This window comes from Vulpes lagopus, chromosome 2, assembly GCF_018345385.1.
Source record: "Vulpes lagopus strain Blue_001 chromosome 2, ASM1834538v1, whole genome shotgun sequence".
NCBI lineage: Eukaryota > Metazoa > Chordata > Mammalia > Carnivora > Canidae > Vulpes > Vulpes lagopus.
Genome location: NC_054825.1, coordinates 77349464 through 77372842, shown reverse-complemented (window position 1 = coordinate 77372842; position 23379 = coordinate 77349464). Strand labels below are relative to the sequence as shown.

Sequence of the window (23379 nt, the reverse complement as noted above, 5' to 3'; positions counted from 1 at the left end):
TATACCATTTATGAACCAAGGTCCTTTTCATGCAAAACACACTTTGCAGGTAAAGAACATGAAAAAAATTAAATGGCCTTAGTTCTTCTGCTTCCTTTAGCCCTGGTGGCAGGCAAGTAACTGAACCTGTCCCAGACCAAGTTACCTTGTTCAGAAAATGGAAGTAAACTTGAGAAATTCTGGGGGAATCAAAGGATAGTTTATGTAAGAACCTATCAACAAACAGAAATACAACACTAAATGTAAGGTACCACTCTGCAGATACAATTTGGATTTTGAATGATATATTATTTAAAAATTAATAGAGCACAGTAGAGCAAAAAGAGGCCCAGGAGTCCCTTAACATCCTTATCACACAGAGATGGGAGCTAAATCCACGAGAACCTCAGGAGGTGATAATATTATCAATGACTAACATTGAAACGGATGGTTATTACATGCCAGGTATATGTTATCACCTCATGCATTCCACCAAACTCGCTTCTGGGGTAAGGATCTGGGTTACAGGTAAGGTAGGATCAGAACCTTGTTCAGGCCTCCTGCTCTGGATTCTGAGCCTGAAGCCTCGGGCCTTTACCACGCCACCCCCATTCTGTGCTTTTGAGGAGCTAATTGGAAGAGCTACAATTAGATTCCAGGAGGCTGAGCTCACCCCATTCTGGCCTTTAGGTTGACAATAAAAATTTGAAAGTGCGAAAAAAGGAGAGTGGGACAACATCTGGCTTAGCCCCAAGGCTTGGTACACAAGAACCTGAGAATTTTGGCCTCATGATCCTCCTAGATTTTTTACCCTTTCCTCAGGCTCCTTTGCCTGTAAACCCTGTCTCCATATGTCTGTGTGACAGTACAAGGGGAAGATAGAGAAGCAAAGTATCTGAAGCTATTATTCACTTATTTTAGAAATCAAATTGTACTGTATCCTGAAGTAAGAATTCACAGAAAGTGATACAGGCTTAAATTTCAAGTTATGGACTCAAAGTAATAAAGAGTCATTGATCATATGCTCCTTCTTCTTCTCTTAACAATAATAATAATAATTATTGGGATGACTGGGTGGCTCAGATGTTTAGCGCCCACCTTCAGCCCAGAGTGTGATACTGGGGTCCTGGGATTGAGTCTTAACATCAGGCTCCCACGGGGAGCCTGCTTCTCCCTCTGCCTGTGTCTCTGCCCCTCTCTCTCTCTGTGTCTCTCATGAATAAATAAATAAAATCTTTAAAAAAAAATCATTATTATTGTTATTATTATTATGATTCCCATCTGGCCTACCACCCAGAGCTTCAAATACATTACTCAACTTAATTCTCACATCATTTCTATTCAGGTGTGACAATCCTCATTCTACAAATGAGGAAATTAAGCTCAGACCTAAGATCCCTCCGTGTGTGGGAGGCAGGATTCAGACTGAGGTCTAATCCCATGCTCTTACAAAGTTATAAACTTTTGAATTCTGGGTTATCATTTCTCACTGGCAGGATTTCCAGTCATAACCTTGTACCTGGATTCTTGAACTCCTACTCAATTCTAATGAAATGTGTCACAGATTTGGTGACGGATGCTTTGACATATTCAACAATTTTTGGTGCTATTATTCCTAATGAGGAATTAAATCTTAAGTCCATGCTAATAACATCTACTAAGTTGCTACCTATTATTAGTTATTAACCAGGTGTCAAATTGAAACAATGATTTATCAACCAATGTCTACTTATCACAAGCTATGTACATGGCACTGGGTACACAGTACGCAGCTAGGATGAGGGCAATAGCAAGAGCTGGTCTACCGAACAAGCAGTAGGCAAGCAACCCTCCATAACCAAGACTGATTTCTCAGCTTTTGTTTTCCTGACCTCCTGCAGTCAAGGGTACTGTAAAAACTCAGCAAATGTTATCAGATGACATGACTAAAAAAGAGGCCAAAGGGTTTAAGCAAGTAAAAAGTTTAAAAATTTAAAAAAAGAAGTATATCGGGGCACCTGGGTGGCTCAGTCAGTTAAGCGGCTGCCTTTGGCTCAGGTCATGATCCCAGAGTCCTGGGTCCTTTGCCTGCTACTCCCCTTGCTTGTGCTCTCTCTCTTTCTCTCTCTGTCAAATAGATAAATAAAATCTTTACTATTTAAATATTTTATTTATTTATTTATTTATTTATTTATTTATTTATTTATTTCACAGAGACAGCACAAGTGGGGCAGGGGGTAGGGAGCACAGAGGGAGAATGAGAAGCAGGCTCCTTTCTGAGCAGGAAGCCCAATGTGGGGCTTGATCCTGGGACCCTGGAGTCATGACCTGAGCCGAAGGCAAAAGCTTAATCAACTGAGCCACCCAGGTGCCCCTAAATAAAAATCTTTAAAAGAAAAAAGAATATCCATGCAAATGAAAAAGTTAAAACATCCCAGACTCACAGAATATTGTCTCTAGAGTGATGCCGGGGGTGGGGGTAGTGGGGAGCAAGAAGATGTCCGTGAACTCAGGGCTTTCACTACCCACCTACAAACCAGCAGGTTTCAAAGAGTCCCTGACAACATTCAATGGGAAGCTTCCCTGGTATTTCGCACTTAAATGTCCAGCATATGGAGCAATACAGCAAAGTGTAAGAATACCATTTTTTTCCTCTAATTTTTAAAAAGTCTGACATGTTACTTTTCAGTGTCATTTTCTTTGAGCCAGGGTCCTTTTTTTTTTTTTTTCTTTTTTTGCCAGCTGAAAGCAACTCATACTGGCAGAAAATAAGCAGCTAGAATTCCATTTAGAATAAAAAACATGGAGAAAACTCCATTATGTGGCTGATATGCTAGGATGTATAGCTTATGTATGTAGAAGCATCAAAATCTGGAGGGATAAGGAGGAGCAAACCTTTATCTTTACTCTCAGGTTTGTAAGCTGACTAATGATATTAAAGATCATTGGCTCTCCAAATATGTCCATGTTTCTTTCCATAAAATAAAGAGGACATCCTTTAGAAATGTTGCAATTTTCTGAGTTAATTGCTATAAAAAAGTTCAAAATCTTGTAGAAAAACTCCTTAACAAAACAAAATCAGGCTTTTTCTCATCGCACCGCAATGATAGTCTTAGCTGTACTACTAGCTTCTTCTTGATCATTTCAAAGGTGGAGAGCCAAGGTGTCACCTAACCTAATTCTCTCTCCTGCAGCCCCAACGGGGCTGACATATTCATGTGGCTAATCTTGCCACAATGCTCAGGAGTAGACTGTATGAAGGCAAAAGCTTTCTTTCATTTGAGTGCCAAAAAAGAATAAAAATTCTGGATCTCCTGAATGATCCGAACATGAAATGTCTGCCAGCATCCTCCAACAATAATGAAGAGATGGGGGAAAACGTATTGAGTAGATCCAACACCTGCCTAGTGGCAACCAGTTCTAACAGTTCTAACTAGAAATCCGAGAACAATGAGAGGCAGGCAGGTTGGGTTTTGCAGCTCTGAGTCCCAGAAATTTCCCAATGGACAGTGTATTCAGTCCACAGTTCACCATCTGAAGCAAGCAGGGCCCAAGCCATTCACTCCCAAATGAGGAAAGATGGTTTTCTCTCCTCCTCTCCTCCCCCCTCCATGGATTTACCATCCAGCCTCCAACTCGGTGGCCACTTTAAAAAAGAAAAAAAAAAGTTTACTTTTGAGGAAGAAAAGTATGTCATATGCTAATTATCAAACTAAGTATTAAAATAATTCATAAAAGGATTCTGTTGGGATCCCCATTTATAAATTTTTGAGGGTGTAACCAAAAGCGCTTGCACTGAATCACATACTCAGAAGATATTTACTGGCACATTGCTTTTGGTTAATACAAATGCAGTGTAACTACAACGATGGCTGGGTTAACAGAACATCTGTGCAGGTGTAGCTGAACCTCACAATACTGCTGACCATAGAGGAAACTGCCTTTTATACAACTGAAAATTGATCCTGAGCCCATGTTGATCTACTTCTTAAATACAAGATACAGGAAGACTCCCTAGGATATTAAACTCTATCTGAAAGTACTTCAATGAAAGAAGCAGTTGAAGACTGTTTTCCAGAGTGTGATCCAAGTAAGATTGATCTCCAGAGATGATGCACAGAAGGGTTTCAGTGGGTAAGTGAGTCTGAGAAGCTCTGTGTTCTACACCATGTGGACTTAAATGCACATTAGCAAATTAGAGGATCTGAAATTCCTATACTAAAGGAAACCCTGCTCTATTCCAGCTTTCAATGTATCTAGCCGCAAAGTCCTCTTTTTTTTTTTTTTTTTTTTTAGTAATGTCTATTTAAATATCCTTGGAGATGTTTTTCCAAATATTGAAGATAGATTTACTCAATCCTGTTGTTAATAATTGTAACAATGCTATAAAAAATTTACAAAAATACATCCCTGCATACATTGCCAGAATGATGTTATATACATGAGACCTTATAAATCACAATAATTTAAGTGATTAAATTACTTTAGAGAGAGTGTCAAAGCTTTTTTTTTTTTTTAAAGCTATTTGAAATTTGCTTCTTCAAAGAATATCCACTTTTTCAAACAGACAGTACTGCAGGCAAGTATCTGGGTCTGCTATTTTGACTATGGAAGACATAGTGGAGAATTCGTCATTGGCATTCAAAAGGAAGGCGATTATGTCACTACCCCCATTCAAAAATCTTCAATAGGTCCCTATTACCTACCAGATCAAGCACAAACTCCCCAGCCAGCTATTCAATGTCCTTCACAATATGGACCCAATCCTCCTTTCAAAAAAAATAATAATAATAACAATTATTGAAGGCCTCCTATGTTATCATAGCACAATGGGACAGGGTGGGGGGCAGGGTGGGTGGGAACCGAAGGGGAAGATGCCTAAGACATGAAAACTGTCCTCAACAATCTTACAGTCAAACAGGATAATAAATCAGTCATGCAACCAATTACTACCGCACAGAGAAAACCTGATTGTCAGAAGAGAGACTCAGAAAAACCGTGCAATGGGACTTCAAAAGAAAGAAATTACTTCCAACTAGAGGAGTCTGGGGCTGGAAGACGGCTTCGGGCAAGTAGCTGTTCTTTAGCTTTATATCCATAATTTCTGCTTCCTAGGTCTGAATGCAGGATTTCGCTTTTAGGTTCCTTGTCATGATGGCAATAGTGCAGGGTCAGTTCACAGCTTTTATTTGATTATTTAATTATTTGGTTATTTATTCCAGGAGTAAAAAAAAAAAAAAAAAAAAAAGCTACTTTAAAAGCAACTTCTAAATAAAAAATATAATGTTTTTTTTTAACTATGAACCAAGCATAAAATTACTGTCATTTTACATAAATCGTATCATTTCATCTGTATCCCCACCAAAATCTCTTAGCTATTATTTATTATTCCCATTTCATGGATACAAAGTGGAAGATTAGAGACTCACCCAAGAAAGACAGGTCACAGATCTGAGGATTTAAAGGCAGGCAGGCAATGCCAGAGGCCACATGTTTAGCCACGATGCTATACTGCCTGGAAGTACCTTGTGCCCAAAGCATCATTATTCACCTAACATGCATCACAAATTTCTACTTCAACAACTTTACATATGGAATATTCTTCCTCCTTTTCTCCACCAGCTGATAGATGGCCATACTTTGAAACTCATGGCAGGGAAAAAGAAGACTCTCTAAACTGTGATGCCTCCACCACTGGAGAGGCCTGCACCTTATTTTGGACTCTGTCCCTTTCTCTCCGTCCTACATGCCATCTCTCTATCCGTCCTCTCCCTTCCGTCTCCTACTGCCACTGCCTTAATTCAGCCCTCATGTGCCCTTACTCCATATTTAGTCTTGTTTCCCTCCAACATATTCTTTTCATTCTAGAAGAGTTCTTTAGAAACGAAAATCTCACCAGCAAGCAATTCTGTTTTGCTGAAGTTATTTTAATGGGTTCCCCACTTCCCAGGGCACAGTTACCCTGGGGCGTGGATTAAATATTCAGATTCCCAGGACCCCCGGTGGAGATCCTAAATTCTGTACAGCTGAGGTCTGTCTGGGAATGTGTATTTACATGCCCCTCAGGAGCTACTTAGGCTAGGAAAGTTTTGTAAACAGTGCTCCATAGGATTAAGTATAAACTTCTTAGTGTGGTAAACAAGGATCGTCACTTAACCGCCCCTACTGGCCTCTGCAGCCACCTTGTCACCATGCATTCATTCACACAAAACAGCAACAGTCGGTCTGAACAGGCCCTGTTGCTCCTCATTTCAGGACTTAGAACTGGCCGCTCCATCTGTTCCCATAACCTCCCTACCTTGCTCTCCTGAAACACCCACTGAAGGCCATCAAAACCTTTTAAAACCTCCCCATTTCTGTGAGGCCTTCCACAGGTCCTTCCAACAGAATTAATTACTCCCTCTTCTGAAATGCCTTACAACTTCCACGTTCATGCAATGCTGGGAACACGGATAGACATTCATCTGTTTACACTTCTGAGTTGCCAATGAGGATAAAGAGAAGAGGAGCCACATCTTACTTGCTTTGTATCTCCAGCAGCTAGGACACACTTGGCACTAACTGTACAGGCAATAAATGTGAAAGGAGGAGAGTGAATTTTGGGTTCACCCAACTTCGACTTTTAAAGAGCCAATGTTCATTTAGTACTCGCTACTACCGTGTGAGTTCATCATTATTCCCATTTCACAGGTGAAGAAAGTCACTTGGATGAAGAGAGCTGCTTAGAAGTGGCAGGGCGGAGATGACCTTCAGAGCTACCTCCTCCCAGAGCTGACATTCTCTCTACACCACGCACTGCCTCCCTGCCAACAGCCCAGGGATCCTTGTAATTTTCATATTTTCATTCCCAGAGGGCCTAGCTCAATGAAGAGCTCTGTACAGTGAATTTAAGCAGCATACATTCAGAAGAGGTCTTGAGAGTGCAAGAGCTTCCTGCCTCCAGACAGGTGTGTGTACCTATACAGTAGCCCCTGTGCACAACACTCTCTCACAGGAGGATACCAGTGAGGTAGATTTGACTTTCAATAATCTCTGACTTAACAACTTTTCTTCATCATTCACATTTTGTACACAGAAATTTTGGAGGTTTTATTTTAGTGGATGGCATTTATTACAAATGTGAGTTGGAAGAAGAAATATGAAATTTTACACTCCTAGTCTACTTTTGTAAATCTTCAATCTTAAAAAAAAAATGAATGTTTGGTTCTGAGACAACAGTAACATCTCTTACTGGTAGTGAGGGTGAGGGAATCAGTGTTTTGCTTCAGCAAATATTCTGACTAGAGGGTAATCAGCTACATCTCGTATAAATTATCAGTCTAAACATCATTAGAACCCAGTAGAATGTACTTAACTTTAAAATTCTCCCCAAAATTATTTAGACTTTTTGGAATGATCTGGAATACATTTCAGGAGAGGGTACAGTCTTGGTCCCTGTACTGATTATCATTTATCATTCTATTTGTGAAGTACAAAATTCCAAACAGAGTAGTTCTAATTGGCTGGATAATGGAAAAGTTGCTTTGTGTTTACAAAATACACCTCATTCACAGCTGACTGAATAGTCATCTAATATATACCACATCTTAGGTGTCTTACTTCTAAATTGTAACATTCCACCATCCTCTGAAAATAAATTCTAAAGCCTAGTTATTTTTTTGACTGGGAAGAAAAAAAGCTCTCCTGGTAAACAAAAGCAAGAAACAAAAAATATTATCTCACTACATATCACGCCTAGCAAAGTCAAGGAAATAAAAATACTCACATTACACCCCAATTACAAACAAAACTTTGCAGCCTCTCTCTCTGTTTAAAGATAAGATACACAAATATAAAATAAGATCCATGAATGTAAACATTAGATTCCTGGAGCTTGAAGTGAGTATCATATAATGTATAGAACTGACCATTCACTGTGTTATATACCTGAAATTAAATTAACATTGTATGTCAACTATACTTCTATTAAAAAATGAAATAAAAGATCATTTCATTCAGTCCTATTTTACAGATGAGCACAAGGCCAAAAACATTAAGAGACTCATCCAAGGCCACAGAGCTAATTAGTGTTAGCATGAGACAGGGGGACAGGAAGGATAAAGAAACTAACAATAACAGTTTCCAGCCAATGTTATACACTTAACGCGTGGAACCTCACTTCATATAATCTCCAGGACAAGCTTGAGGCGAAGTAGTTTTTCTCCCACTTTGCAGAAGCAGAAACTGAATCTAGTAGATACTGAGTAAAACTGGGACTTGAGCCCATGTCTCTCCACCTCCAAACTGCCCTTTTCAGTATAACCCTGACCTTAGTGCACAGGCCTCTTGACTCACAGTCCAAGATTCTAGACAGAACCTCAAGCAGAAAAAAAGCACTCACGACAAGGTTTTCCTTAAATCATCCAATATAATTATACTTGCTCAAAAGCAAACTATGAAAAAACTGGGCGACATATGTAGAAAATCAACAAAAGCATGTGGGGCCTAAAATTTAAGAATTACTTCCAGACTCTTTACCTGTGTGTGAAGACCAGTGACTTCCCCCAAGGTCAATCTCATCCTAAACAAGGAGTACAAAATGGACCCTGATTTAATAATGGGAAACTATTCACCACATTAAGCAATTTCCCTTATTAGGTTTGCCATTCGTTGAAAGACCTACGTATACACTTATTTTGTAAAGATAAATAACATAATGAGAGGAAATGCCATCTCCAAATTCTGATGCTATGTGCGTAATTGAAGATAACATTAAGAATATGACAAATTCTATTTTAAGTATTATCTTAAAATACTACCTAGCATAAGAATCTAAAAATTTAAGAACCTACCAATAACCAAAAGAATTCTAAGTTTGAGTCGAGGGTCCACTGACTTACCTAAGTCAATGTTGTATACAACTAAATGTCAGTAAAGGAAAACAATTTTTACTATCTCTTAAGGATGTCAAAGGGTTTGATCAAATGTATCAATATATTCAAAATAGCTCATTTATCTTCAAGTGCACATCGCAGAGTCAATTAGAACAAGGTTTTGATTAATATCTCCACCTTAAAAAAAAAAAAAGAAAAAAAACACCAAATCTGTGGATTTGTTTATTGATTGAAAAGTGGACCTACTAGGTCCAACTGTTAGGTTGTTGAATAAATGATAATCCTTAAAATGGAAAAGCACGGAGAGGAAACCAGGAACCAGCTAAGTATAACACAAACTGTGAAAGATGCTGTGATGGAAGTAGAAAGTGCTACTGGAGTGCAGAGAAGGGGACATTGGCCCACACCTGGGCAATCAGGAAGGCTTCCTGGAGAAGCTGATATTAGAATTGGATTTTCCTTGGTAAGAATTCCCTAGGCAGAGGAGAGGCAGGGACACACTTTCTCTATGTTTCCAAGACCTCACCTTTCAGCCAGCTAAGGGACATTAGTGCCGCATATAGAAGGGATACTAAAATGGTTCCCTTTCATTCTAATGAGGAACTCGATTTTGGTGATGTCTCATAGTTGTTTTCTTGCTGGTCATCAGAAAGGGAGTGAATGGTTCAAAACTACAGAGGGACAAATTTGGTAGATGAAAATGTTTTATATTATTGTCTGCTGTGACATCAAAATATTTTTAAAGGCCAAATTAAAAACAAATGTCAACATAGGAAGATGAATCCTCCCACTAATCATGCCTACCCCACCTCCCCTCTTCCCACCCCCCACCAAAAAAACAAAAAACAAAAAACAATAAGAATTTCAAGAAACTCTCTGAGGGTAGAAATAAGAAAGAAAGAGGAAGGGAGAAAAACCACATGGCATCATTATAGACTACTCTTCTGAAGCAAAGTAAAGACAATGAAGGGAAAAATAGAACACGTGTATTACAATGTATAGCACCATACGGCTGTGTTTGAGGCTCTGGAGGGCTTCGACAAGTACTGTTCAGCCAAAAATCAATTGAAAAATCAGCATGATAACAGAGCATGAGTTGCCCTATAATAGCCTTAAGACCCCCAAGGCTATACAAGTCCCTTTCATCTGCCATAGTGCACTGACTCAAGGGGAACCTCACTTCCCCTCCCTGAGAACTATGCCTCACTGTCTTTCTGACCTACTGTTTTGCCCTCCCTTAGAAAGTGGAGCTGCCAAGGACCAATGATGATTTAAAGTGGTTTTTTAAAGATTTTTTTCCCCTCTGCCTTATTCTTCATCTTTTCTTGCTATGTGCACTCGAATTCAGCCGACGGTATTAGTCACAGGACTATTCCCACAATATTATATGGTCAGGCATAATCTCTGAATCCCCTCATAATAATACTGTTTTTTTAAATGCCTTCACCTACAGACATGAAACTGCCCCTTAATAAAATCAGAGTTCAGGCTTATGCAAATGTGGCATGTAAGCAATTCACAGCATTGTTATAAATATACATATACAGTTCATTCCAAGATTTCATCTCAATATTTCTTCAATCACTTCCTCACAATGTCTGGTTTGTTCAATTTATATTTCTACTTGGCATTTGGTGCAAACCCCCAAAGATAAGATACATCTGTCCCTTAGTCACAAATCTTGGCATTTTTACCTTAACTCAATCGTAAAATGATTGGTTGAATATTACCTTGCTTATTAACAGGATTTCCTCCTAATAAAATATTTTATTGCCAAACTTCTGAATGTGACACAAGATGTACCAACTCGGTAGTGACATACCAAGGCTTAAGGAGGACATATAAACACCCTGACTCCGTGTGAGGGAAGGAAAAGCTAATTGGAAGTCAGCTTCCTTGTGATTATCAGCTTGTTTATGGGGAGGGAGGACTCCTCTGAATGGCACTGTAAATTCATCCCTGATTATGGCATTAAAACCAGAGTTCATTTCCACGAGCTCCCCTCAAGCCCCCCACCCAATCCATTTTGTGTAGTTACAAAGGGTTGTGCACTGTTTTCAGGGAATGACAGTTTTTCATGCTTTGATTTTCTCCAGTTTCAAGAAAAATTAATCAGTTGCACAAGCCAGTTGTCAGATTTCACTTCCCTCATGGCAGAAAGCACACATATTCATTGTCTGCTATAAGAATAAATTTTAGTAATTTTCCCCATGTCAATATGAATATTAGACTGACCCAATTAATATGAAATTCTTCTTTGCTGCTGGAACAGACAGTGCTACAGAAAGAGCCATTTGCACAACCTGTTCATGATTATGGGCCATAAGGACACAAAGATGGCACACACATTTGTGGACCATCTGAATTCTTATACGGAGCCGGGAGGGGGAAGGGGGAGCCGCATGACGTTAGCGTGACTGTCGTGGGTCATGTTTTTTAATCCGTAGTATTGGACATGTAACACAGCAACAAGAGCTGATCATTTTGTTTAATCACCTTCTGGATCTCTGCCAGATGGTCTCTATTGAGAGCGCTGCAAACAGAGAGAGATGAACTGCATCTAACACGCCACCAGAGCTTTCCCGTAAATGTCTGAGAACTGATTCCAACAAGAATTTAGTCTCAGAGCAGAAAGGGATACATTTAAAAACTATGTGCATTAACTATACTTTTCCCCATAGAATCCTCACTTGGCATGAATAATTTACCCACTCTTATGCTAATGGGATCATGAAAGTATCCCTGTGTCTTTAGAGCAGCTATTCTCAGCTTTCAGTAATTACCCCACCCAGTGAAAATAACACGGCTTCTGCATTGAACAGCAGACTAGTACCTGACAATCAGAAGGAGCATGGCTGGCAGTGGAAGGGTCCAGAACTGGACACAGAAAGCCCTGTGGCCCAAGGAGGAGGCCGTGGGGGAGGAGGACAGGGGAAAGGGCGAGAAGACACATTGCCATCGTCGAGCTCTGCATTCTCTAACTTACTACCAAGACTGGACTTCTAATTTAAAAAAAAAAAAAAAAAAGTTCCTCTTTACATCACTAAGTGTGAAAGATGTTCACGACAAGTTTTGAAGAAAAAAACAACAGCAAAACCAATATACAAGAAGAACTCGAGGTATCTTTTAAAGCACATCTGCGTTAAGTTTTTATTTTGTCAGAATTGTGTAAAGCCTATACAGTGGAAAATCCTCTGCATTTTGCTTTTTTGGAGGGAAGATGGATTACCAAAAAAAAAAAGGAGGGGGGAGAGAGAGAGAGAGGAAGGGAGGAAGGAAGGAAGGAAGGAAGGAAGGAAGGAAGGAAGGAAGGAAGGAAAGAGAAAGAAAGAAAACTCATTTTCGACCTCTGTCCACAAAACCCCATGTTAGGTAGTTCACTGTGTAAAAATTATCAGGCTAAAACATCTGGGAAAGAAAGCTATGAAACAGCAGGGAACGTGGCTGGTTTATTGTTTATCTTTTGTTTATGAGGCAGTATTCAAGTTTAATTACTACTCTAAATTAAACTCTAACTGGCATCACGAGACATCCCTTTACATGACTAAGTTAAAAAAAATCTAGAAATCTCAACTCTGGGTTTTTCAAGTAAGTTGATACATATAGGAAGAAATTACTCAAAATTAACAGCAATTATAGGAAAGCTTTTAAACATTTATGGGCACTATTACATGCTCCTAGAGCGTTTATTTATTAGAAGAGTTTAATTTTATTTCTAATGGTTACTATTCTAAAAAGTCATGAGAAAATCAACAGAAATCATTTGGATGTTTGCTGATGGTTAAAGGATGGTATTCTTTTGACTTTATGGCCGGGGGGGGGGGGGGGGGGTGGAGGGGAGCGGGCAGCAGAGTAAAAAAATGCAACATATTCTATATACAACAGCTTCTTCTATGGGAATGTTCAATTATCAATTACGTTCTCAGAGATTTTTTTTTTCTTTGATACAATTAGGAAGACAGGAAGGAAAAGAAATGTCATTTACTTATCATAACAGTGAGTGACCAGTTTTGGATGAACTTAGCTCTAGGAAAAATAAAAGTTAAAAGCAACTCGCAAAAGATTATGCCAGATGGCATCTGTCATATTGTATTTAGGGTTATTTTAAAGAAATTGCCGCCACTATGAAAACATTCCATTGACAGAGTTTTCCTAGACTGAATAAGAAATCCCAGTAGAGCAGAATCAGGACCCACCGTAGGTCGGTTGGAGGTTTTTCCTCCCTCCTTTAAATGTCTAACTGGGAGATTCTGGTGGGGGAGAAACCTATTTCATACCTATAGTATGCATTATAAACTCATTAAAGCGTAATACTCTCTTAGATGCCTGCTTCCCTATAAACACATTCAACATAAAGGGCTATTTTTAGATTTCGACACCATGACTGGTGAAGAACTGCATAATACATAAATAAATATCTAGCTATAGAATAATAGTCCTATTGGTCTGGCTCATCGTTGAGGACGTCAGTGGGAGGGTTTGGTCAGTGACAGAGGGGCCGGGGGAATTATGCTGGCTTGTAGAGCCCCATGCCCTGAAGGATTAGAGACATATAGATGCTAGTATGCTAATGTATTTAGGTTAAACTGGTCTGGCAACAGTATGGTTAACGTGCGTGTGGTGTTCAGTGTGAGCTCAGCAGTTACTGGGCCAACTGTCTCGGTATTTCTGGGAATCCTGCCTATTCACAGTGCAGGGATTGTTCAATTGCTGCAAAATGTACAAAATGAATTTTACAAAAATGAATTGTAAGGAAGGCCCCATTACAACGATTTTACAGCAAAGATGTCAACATCAATTTTTCTTTCATGCATAGCTAATGATTAAAACAGCATATTCCATTTGCCTAAGACAATTTATTTCATATTGGCACATCAAAATATTGAAATACAAAGTTATCTTTACTCTACCCTTTTTATTCATTGCTGCTGAACCCATACCATTGTTCAAACCCGGAAAAATAAAACAAACTTGGCACGAAATACTTAAAACAAAGGCTCATCAATATTCTCCAATTTGTCAACATCTCAATTACAGCACTGGAAAAAATGTAAATTTCATGTGCTCTAAACACTGAGGGGTCTATTCTCTTGCCAATTCACATGCGTAACTCCCATCAGCGTTAATGGGAGTTACACAAACCCATCAATAATAATAATACTTTGTACATATATTGTGCCTTTCATCTAAGGCTCTCAAAGTGCTCTATGAACAAGGGGGCTGCTTCCTAGTCTTTACTCTGGCAAAATACACAATGAAATACAAAGCAGCTTTTGACTCAGCAGGTACAGAATTAGGGACCCCAAGCCTTATTATCAAACCCCATTTTACTGATGGGAAGCCAGACACAAAGAAGGCCAGTTACTGCCCCAGAGTCCCCAGTCTGTACCCTAATTCTATCCCTGAAAAAACAGATTTCTTCTTCATTCTAATGTGACTAACAAGACAAACTCCCTCCCTTTGGCTGCTTTTAGCAAAAGAAATCAGAGTGAATGAAAATCTGGTTCATATTTGTATAGTTTACTGCTAGGCATGTGCTGTTTGAAAGATATAGTAAAGTCAGGTTTTACATTTTACCAAGTTTGTTTCTTACAATATTTTTAAAATTTGATTTTCTTCCCCTTTATTTGGTTCGTCGCACAAACACTGGAGAGGAAAAGATGACCTTTCACCTGTGTAACTATAGCTCTTTCACTATCAAGTCATAAAATGTGGTATTTTTAGGTTCCAAAGTAAAGATGTGTATGAATCATGTTTGTTAGTAAAAATATTCACAAAAAATATAAAGTAACATAAATGCATGTATTGTTTTATAGCATATGGCTATTAAAGTTTAATTTAAAATGTGTATGAAAACATTGTATTTAGTACAATTCATCCCTATTTTTTCTGTTTATCATAATTTGTTTTGAAACTGAGTCGTTTTACAGTTTTCCATATGCCTGTTGTGCTAATAAATTCTGAATACGCAAGAAAACTCTTTTCTAAACTACGAACTTGGTTTCCAGTGAAACATTTTAATATATTTAATACCAGGAACATAAATTTCCCTCCTAGGTTTTCCATTCTACATCAACCCTAAGATTTAACCTAGGATAAGCATATGTGATTTTAGTCAATAACTCTGTTGACTTTGCCTCAAGCAGATAATTAATCTTTCCCACAGAAAGCTACTCCAGACAATTCAGTGGGCCCAATTTCAAAATACCTTAAATACATGTTTCGAAGACTAATATAGGCCTGAGTGTGACAAAATACATCCAAGCCTGGCCTTGAAAATTTAGTCTGCTTGTAACAAACAGAATACCCTAAAACATGTGTTTGGGAACCACTAATGTGGTAAGCCAGGTAGGAAATTCTCCATGCCAGAACATTCCCCATTTCACAGGAATCGTAACTTTTTTTTTGTCCCTCACACTTTAATACAGTAACATGACTGACTTCCCATTATACTCAGGACACATAAGCTACCATGTCCATTCTCTAATCCCACGGAGATAGGATAAAAGGAACAAAATCCTACAGGGATCAAATCCTTCAACATGGGATAAGTGGGTGCAGCTACCCACAACAGAGAGGTTTGTGTACCTCGCTTTTACCCAGGGTATCCGGCTCAGAACTTTTCCCTTTTCTGGCCAAAAACAACAAAACAAAACTAACCAGAATACTATAATTCCATGCCTTGCCTGTTGCTGTAACTCTTCCCAAGCTCCAAACCCCAGGGTCTTCTCTCTCCCCCTCCCCTTCTCTCTGGTCCTTTCCTGCTATCTCCCCTGCCATAACTCAACCAACCCAACAGAACCAGTCAGTTTTAAATTTCAGTTGGGACCTTCGTGACCTGTTAATGAATCTACAGAGAGGAGAAAAACTCACAGTGTTGAGTTATGCCTGGTGTTGCTAGCTGACTTGGAGTCAGAAATGCTTGAAGCGTTAACGTAATTGCAAGAATGTGAAAAATGAAGCGCTGGGCTCCTGAGCAAAGTGAAAGGTCAAAGCGAGCCTCACACACAACAAGTCTTTGGAAGATAGCCTCATTAGACCATTAAGTCTGCTTCTCTTTTCCCCCTCTTTTGTCCAGTGTTTAGGGTGTTTTGTTTTTATTAATAGATACATTTCACCCTTTGTGCTACAGCAGTTAAAGGTGGTAGGGAAGGTGGAGTCGTTCAAAGCTTTCCAGATTTAACCGCACAGAGAAGTCCATCACCATGACATGAAACCACAATTAAGCCATTGCTCTGCAGATCCAAAGAATTTATGTACGCCCCATCTCCAACACACCGTCCAGTTTAATTTTCTCATGTGCAATATAACTGGCCTAATAAAGACAGTAGGTAAGCCTAAATAGATATAATTCCCAAGTTCTTCCACAATTTACCACCTGAGGATTTTCATTTCTTTATCAGTTGCAAACAACCCAGATTCTAATTTGGACCTATTCACAGTTAATGACATCCTAGAAGAGAAGTTTCTTTCTATACCCTTCTTGAATACTAGGAATCCAACATCTGTGGCCAGAAACTTGGAGGAGTTCAAGGCACTCACCCTACATCAACCACCCTCTTTCAAATGGCATGTATGACTACAGCTCAAGCTGTTAAACTGTCCTCCACTTGGAAGACTGTCTGATGCTTAAATATCGTGGCCATAAACACAGTCATAATAGAGATGAAATAGACCTAGGAGATCAGACACCATCTAATGTAAAATATTAAAAAGTAAAATCTATATACTTTCCTGGCCCACATTCAATAATGCATCCTCCTTTAAATTATCATTTTAGTTATAGAAGAGTCATCCCTACCAATATATAATTGCTCTCTGTGCAATAGATGAGTTTTAAATGGTAAAATTTATTCTAAATCACGCTCAGCTTCCTTGTCATCTGCAGTTGACGTCCCCCTTGCCCTCTGATTATTCTAACTTTTAGGATCTGTGACAAAAGTCACCATGTCGGCTGATGGAAATGGAGACAAATGATCTAAGAACTTCAAAAATCCATCTTCCCAAGATAAAATTCCATATAAAATTCACACAGTACTTCTAGAGCTCATAGGAACATATTTTGGCATTTTATGTGCGTTAGAGGCATCATTGCCTGATTACAGAGTAGTCCTATAGTCGATATTGCAAACAAAATCTCCCGCTTATAGAATAATTCCAACTAGTGCATAATAGCAGCAAAGTAAGCCTGTCATTCTATTTACTCACACACAGAAGTAAAGTGTAGATAACCAAATTTATAAAAGAATTGGCAGAACTAATCAATTGTTATTGTAATGTCTACTTAAAGATTAGACATCTCACTTTGACTTTTCTTTTTTTAAGTAATATAAGTTGAGAGGAAATACGTACCAGCTCTCTACCCTGCCCCTCTCCCGTTTACAGGGAGGTAGAAGTGCCGATATCACAAAATACTGAAGTTATTTTAGTTACATCTACTTTGTACAAGGAAAATCCTTGACCTTTTACCTTGTTCACTGCTGTTGTCTCCACTCTGGGAAGCATGGCCCCCACTGGAGGGCCCTGGGGTGCCTGCTGAGTGGGTGGAGGTTGCATCATCGTGATCTCGCCAGGATGCAGGATTCTGATGTCAGGATGCCAAGAGATTTTTTTCCACAGTTACCATTTCGGCCATAAGTGAGGAACCAACAGGAAAGGTGTAGAAGCGGAGACAAAAAAAAAAAAAAATGTATGCATGTTAGTATTTGCAGAACTATGCATGTATCGATCCCACACTTATGGTATGTTGTCTTTTCAGGGATAGGTAGCAAAAGTACAAAAAGAGTCTCTAGAATCTTGATGAGGTGACGGTTAGTTACATCGGTGTATACATTACATGTGTTTAAACTAATTGAAACAGACACTTAATAGGGGTGCTATTCCTTCACACAAATTATACCTCAATAAAGTTAATTTTTAAAGTCAGGAAAAAAGAGTTTTTTACAAATCTAGAAGTCAGGTCTACTCTTGCTGTCTTAATTGGGGCACACTCTTCCAAGAAAGAGGCCAGTACTCTTGGATACTAATTACAGAACAACTACAAAACCCAATGACTCCCTTAAAAAACAAAGACAAAAACAAAAAACCACAGATCCAAGAAAGTCTAGGGTAGCCTTTGCATCTTTTGGATGCATTGACCTAAACCAACCTGAATGAACTCTGAAAATTATCAACTGACTATACAACCAGCAGATACAGTGATACTCATGAACAAAATGAAACAACTATGAACTGTCAGCCATCTGACAAACTGGACAGGACTTTCACGTGAGCTCCATGGAAGCTTTACATTCACAGGGCAGTGCTTTTTTTCCTGGAAGCATGACTGATTTCAAAGGACATGCGAGGCAAACAGAAATTATAGCTCATGCTACTTTGCTGAGTGTATTCTTCTCCTGTTCCTCCTCCCCTTTCCTGATCATTCCCAATCCCCTGCTGTTGCTTAAAGGAAAACAGGAATTCTAATGTACAGGAAGGACTTTATCAGCACCACATGAAGGCAGGCAAGAGATGGAATTTCCTCTGGCAGAAACTGAGAGTAGGAACAGTACATGAAACAGACCAGCCTTAAGGCCAGAGCTGCACACTTGTCACCTGCATGTGATGACTTCAACTAAGCCCAAAGATCTCCTGGGAGCAAATTCTTATGTGGGGGTGGGGGTGGGGTGCAGGGAGATTCTTTGGGAACAAAATAAAACAACATCGGTCTCTCAGACTATGCAATTCCTTCTCATAAGAATTGGTAAATAAGGATTCAGACATGCCTATAGGCAACATGCAAACATCTTGACCATCTGAAAGCAATCTTGCCATGGTGTCATTATATATAGTTTATCCAGAAAAAGAAATTCAGTCCATCATTTTCTTCTACATCAACTCTAATGTATATATAGAATATAAAATTATATCAAAATAAAATCAAGAAACCATTGTGAGACAAAAATAAGGGACTATTCGTAATTGGGACGACAACAACAACAAAGCCCCCTTTTCTTCCCTCTACAGGTCTACAAACTGACTGCAAATTCACATTCAGCATTTTCGAAAGATGATGAAATGACCCCAAACTCTATAGATCAGTAATATCCATATCAATTAATGGTACTGGCATTGCTACCAGACTGATAGCAACTGATTCAAAGTGAAAATCCTAAGCAGAAATCTGATAGCAACTGATTCAAAGTGAAAATCCTAAGCAGAAATCTTATGGCCATAAATACAGCACAGGCCTGGATATCTAAAGGTATGTTTTAGAAAGCAGATCAGAGAATGGAGTAGAACAAAATGAAAATCAAGGTTCTGTGTTGCCTGTGTTGGGACAAAGTCATGCCTGTGATTCTTCTTTTTATTTAAGTTAGAAACCACTCCCATAGTTTTAAGCTAAAGGCAAATAGAATACAGGGGCTCAGGATGCCTGGGTGGCTCAGAGGTTGAGCCTCTACCTTTGGCTCGGGGTGTGATCCCGGATTTCCAGGATCAAGTCCCAGATCGGGCTCCCTGCACGGAGCCTGCTTCTCCCTCTACCTGTACCTCTGCCTTCTCTCTGTGTCTGTCATGAATAAATAAATAAAATCTTAAAAAAAGAAAAAAGAATACAGGGGCTCTTCAAGCTTTGCAGCCTCTTCGTGTCAGCTGTTCGCTGGATGGTAATCAGATAAAGAGCTAGAAGAATTACATGAAAAAAAAGAAAGAGAGAGGGAAGAAAAAGAAAGAGAGAGAAAAAGAAAGAAAGAAAGAAAGAAAGAAAGAAAGAAAGAAAGAAAGAAAGAGAAAGAAAGAAAGAGAGAGAGAGAGGAAGGAAGGAGGAAGGAAGGAAGGAAGGAAGGAAGGAAGGAAGGAAGGAAGGAAGGAAGGAAGGGAGGGAGGGAGGGAGGGAACATGGCATGAGTTGGTCCTACAAGAACACTGGCTAGAGCCTTCTATCAGAAAATGAAATAACTGAATCACCTTGGCCTAGGCTAAACTTCTCAGTGTATACAGTAAGTGATGTTAATTTTATGCACTGCAGGCTTTTTATTAAGCAGCTGCTATAAAAGCTCCTTATCCCTCATGAAAATTGCAATAATTAACCACTAACATCTCAACTATGTTTTAAGGTAAATGTCATCCAACAACCATTATATCATCATTCAAATGAAGCTGGGTCAAATCTTTTGATTTGGGCACTACAGTGACTTGAAGCTGCTGCTCAAAAGGACTTCCTGCAACTGAAAATACTGGTTTGTCCTGAATAGTCAAACCTGTGCCGTGTTTTTAAAGACAGACCTTATTAATGTACAATTCAGTGTAACTTCCTTCAATGGTTTTTGGAGAGGGTGCTTTCTAAACCAAAGGGGTGAAAAATTAGCCATATAAGCAAATATTACTTTAAAGGCAGCTGATTCCTCTGAGCGACTTGGGCCTTTGGTTTTTCAGCCAGGTTCTAAAATTTGCTCCTGTTTACTATTTAACATACCATGCCCCTGTCTCTCCTCTTTCCTCCCTCACATCCTCAAAAATGCTGTCCCCAACAAGTGTAAGAGGGTGTTATTTCCATAGAGTGTCTCGAGTACCATGACCCATTTGAGAGACTGACACAAACTCAGGAGTACCATGGCATTCATCTCATTTGAAAGTAGAAAAAAACAGATGGATTTCTCTGGGGCTTCGGGGCTGCGGAGTTACCCCAAAGTTGTCCATATCCAGCTACACCATGGTGACTTGATCATATCCAAAGACAAACGCTGATAATCTGGTCCATAAAAAACTGCTACCTTCCTGGTCATAAAAAACCCACAACCTACATGGACAGATAAAATATAACCCTTTACCCATAACACTATTTTTTTTCCCCCTAGACTGAAATATTTATTTGTATCACAACCTCTTTCTTCCTCCCTAGATGCTCTCCAAATTTACATCCTTCAAGAATAACTGCCTGGCTTTCTGCCAAATTATATGCAGAAGTTTAGTGAATTTTGAAACCAAAGTGGCGGATGAAAGCAGGTGAAACACATGATGTATGTACAAAATACAGAGAAATGCTCTCTGAGTGTGGGTGAGCACTCAGGTACATGCATTCCACTACATGCGTCCTGTTCTCCAACTGAAGTATCATGAAGACACCCGAGGGCAAGGAGTGAACATGTTTCTATTCCCAGTGGTTTTAATAATTGGGAGTCAAATATGGTTCTCTTCTTGCTCTGACGTAATTGTGTTAAAGAGCAGTGTTAGCAGGAGAAAAGCAGTGAATACTGAGTGGAACACAATAGAAGGAGATGGAAAATAGATATAAGAAGCTAGGTCTCCAGGGGCAGTATTTTCTATTTGCTGGGCTACAGACTCACAGCTGATAATGCAAGTTGTAATTAATATAAAAGCATGAGACAAGCTGGGGAGTGCTTGTAGTAGCGGGGCCACAGGAGATCACTCTGCTGCTCTTCTCTGTTTCTCATTTACACACAGCTTTCCCTAGAAAACACAATTCTGTCAGTGTTTTCTCCCTTGAAATTAAAAAAAAAAAAAAAAGAAAGAAGAAAGAAAGGGAAAAAGGGAAAGGAAAGGGAAAGGAAAGGGAAAGGAAAGGGAAAGGAAAGGGAAAGGAAAGGGAAAGGAAAGGGAAAGGAAAGGGAAAGGAAAGGGAAAGGAAAGGAAAGGAAAGGAAAGGAAAGGAAAGGAAAGGAAAGGAAAGGAAAGGAAAGGAAAGGAAAGGAAAGGAAAGATGTAGCACCATCACTGGTTTTTGCTAAATCTGGGAAAGAGCATGGATAGGACAGGAGTCTCTGGGCATAGGAAGCAAAACATGCACGTGCCTCTTTTGTTGAGATTGCAGATATGGTGGGAATTGTAACATTTTATACCACTATGCCATTGCAGTGGGGACCTGCCCATAGGAAAATACTTAATAAGTCCTCGTGAACTGGCGGTATTGCCCTGTTTAAACGATCCCACAATGCTCATGGTTCTCCCGTTGCAAAAAGACAATGGAGTAAAATGTATGAGTGTTTCTAAATAAATACAAAACTGACTGGGGAAGTAAAATGTATTAGGCTTCAAAAAGAAAAAAAAAAAAAGCCACACTACATACGGGTTCTATCTAAAATAATCCAAAACTCATCTTAGACCCCAAATGAAAAGGTGATTCAGTGGATGTGATATAGGAGAAAGAGAGCATTAGATTCGAATTATGACACTAGGGTGCCACCTCTAACTGAATGTGCAGCCTTAAGCAAGTGATGCACTTCATTTCCCTGGGACTGGTTTCCTTTATCTCTTTAAAATTAAGAAGTTAGGCCAGATAATCCCTAAGGTCACTGCTACTTCTTATTTCTATTATTAAAAAAATACTTTAAAATAAGCATTTGATTTGCTAAAATCTACACTTCTAAAACATGATCTATAACACCAAGTCAGAATATATATATGAACTTGGACAATAGAGTAGTAATTCAGAATATATGCTTGTAGGTAGAAAGCAATAGTAAACATATATAAAGATATTTTAACCAGCAAATGAAGCACACAAAACTAATCTGACTCGATATGTTTAAACAACAAAGGCAAGATATGCTTGCATCACCGCACGTAATTAATATGTAACACATTCCCTATGACTTTATGATGTTTTAGTTCCTCATTAACATTGTGCAAAAAATATTTTTTTTGAATAAGATGAGGATTCCTATCATGAGCTAGTCAAGCCTACAGAAGTTAAAAGCGTTAATCATATGGTTTGAAAAAATGTTGAAATTTCAACTTCATTATTCTAAAGTTGACATAAGAACTCAAGAGAACCATGTATGCTTTCATAACATGGACTCACTCTTTAAAAATGTAAATAGAGCTGGGGTCTTTCCCTCATCTCCCTGCTTCCACCTTTATTAAGCTTCGGGAATTAATATGTGAGTAACTCTCAAAGAAGTGGCAGGTACTCTCTGCAAATTCCAAAAACAAATACCAAAATTAAAAAAAAAAAAAAATGAATCCCTCTATTTAATGGAGCAACTTTTAGAAAAAAGAGAAATTTCTTGTTTTGTTGGTATACCATCGTATTATAAAATGTTTCCAATAATTCTGAATTGCATTGGGAAATTCCATAAAATGTTCAGTCTGAAAAAAATAGGAAATCAATTTTTTAAAATATCAAAATTTTCATCTGATAGTGAATGTCAGTGGTTGTCAAGTGTTTGTTTAATCTCATCTCATCACAGTTACCCTGCAAACATACTTCAACTGCACAACCGAAGTAATTTAAATAATATAATTCTTTTGAATGGAAAATTGACAGAAGAGCTATCAACCTTCAGAAACTACACAACAACCAACCTTCAGAAGCTACACAACAACCAACCTTTAGAAGCTGCATAACAATAACAACAGAGAACTCATGACCCCGCCATGTTGCGCTGGTGGACAGAACTCAGAGACAGAACTTTCCTGGAATGGGTCCCTGGAGACCTTGGATAACACACCACAAGGTCTAATCTCATACTAGAATTTAAGAGACTATCTGATAAAATAAATCATCTGTATTATTAATATTATTATCAAATCGCATTATTTTCACCTT

At 38.8% G+C, this 23379-nt stretch overlaps 1 protein-coding gene across 8 annotated transcripts in view; it reads right to left on the bottom strand.

Annotated features, from left to right (window-relative positions):
* Nucleotides 1-23379, bottom strand: part of MEIS2 (Meis homeobox 2) — a 206533-nt gene that overhangs the window by 172646 nt on the left and 10508 nt on the right. For all 8 annotated transcript variants that reach the window (XM_041746204.1, XM_041746206.1, XM_041746201.1 and 5 more), the window contains one exon: nucleotides 17301-17415. In XM_041746204.1, the coding sequence (XP_041602138.1) occupies nucleotides 17301-17415 (115 nt within the window). The remainder of the gene's footprint in view (nucleotides 1-17300; nucleotides 17416-23379) is intronic.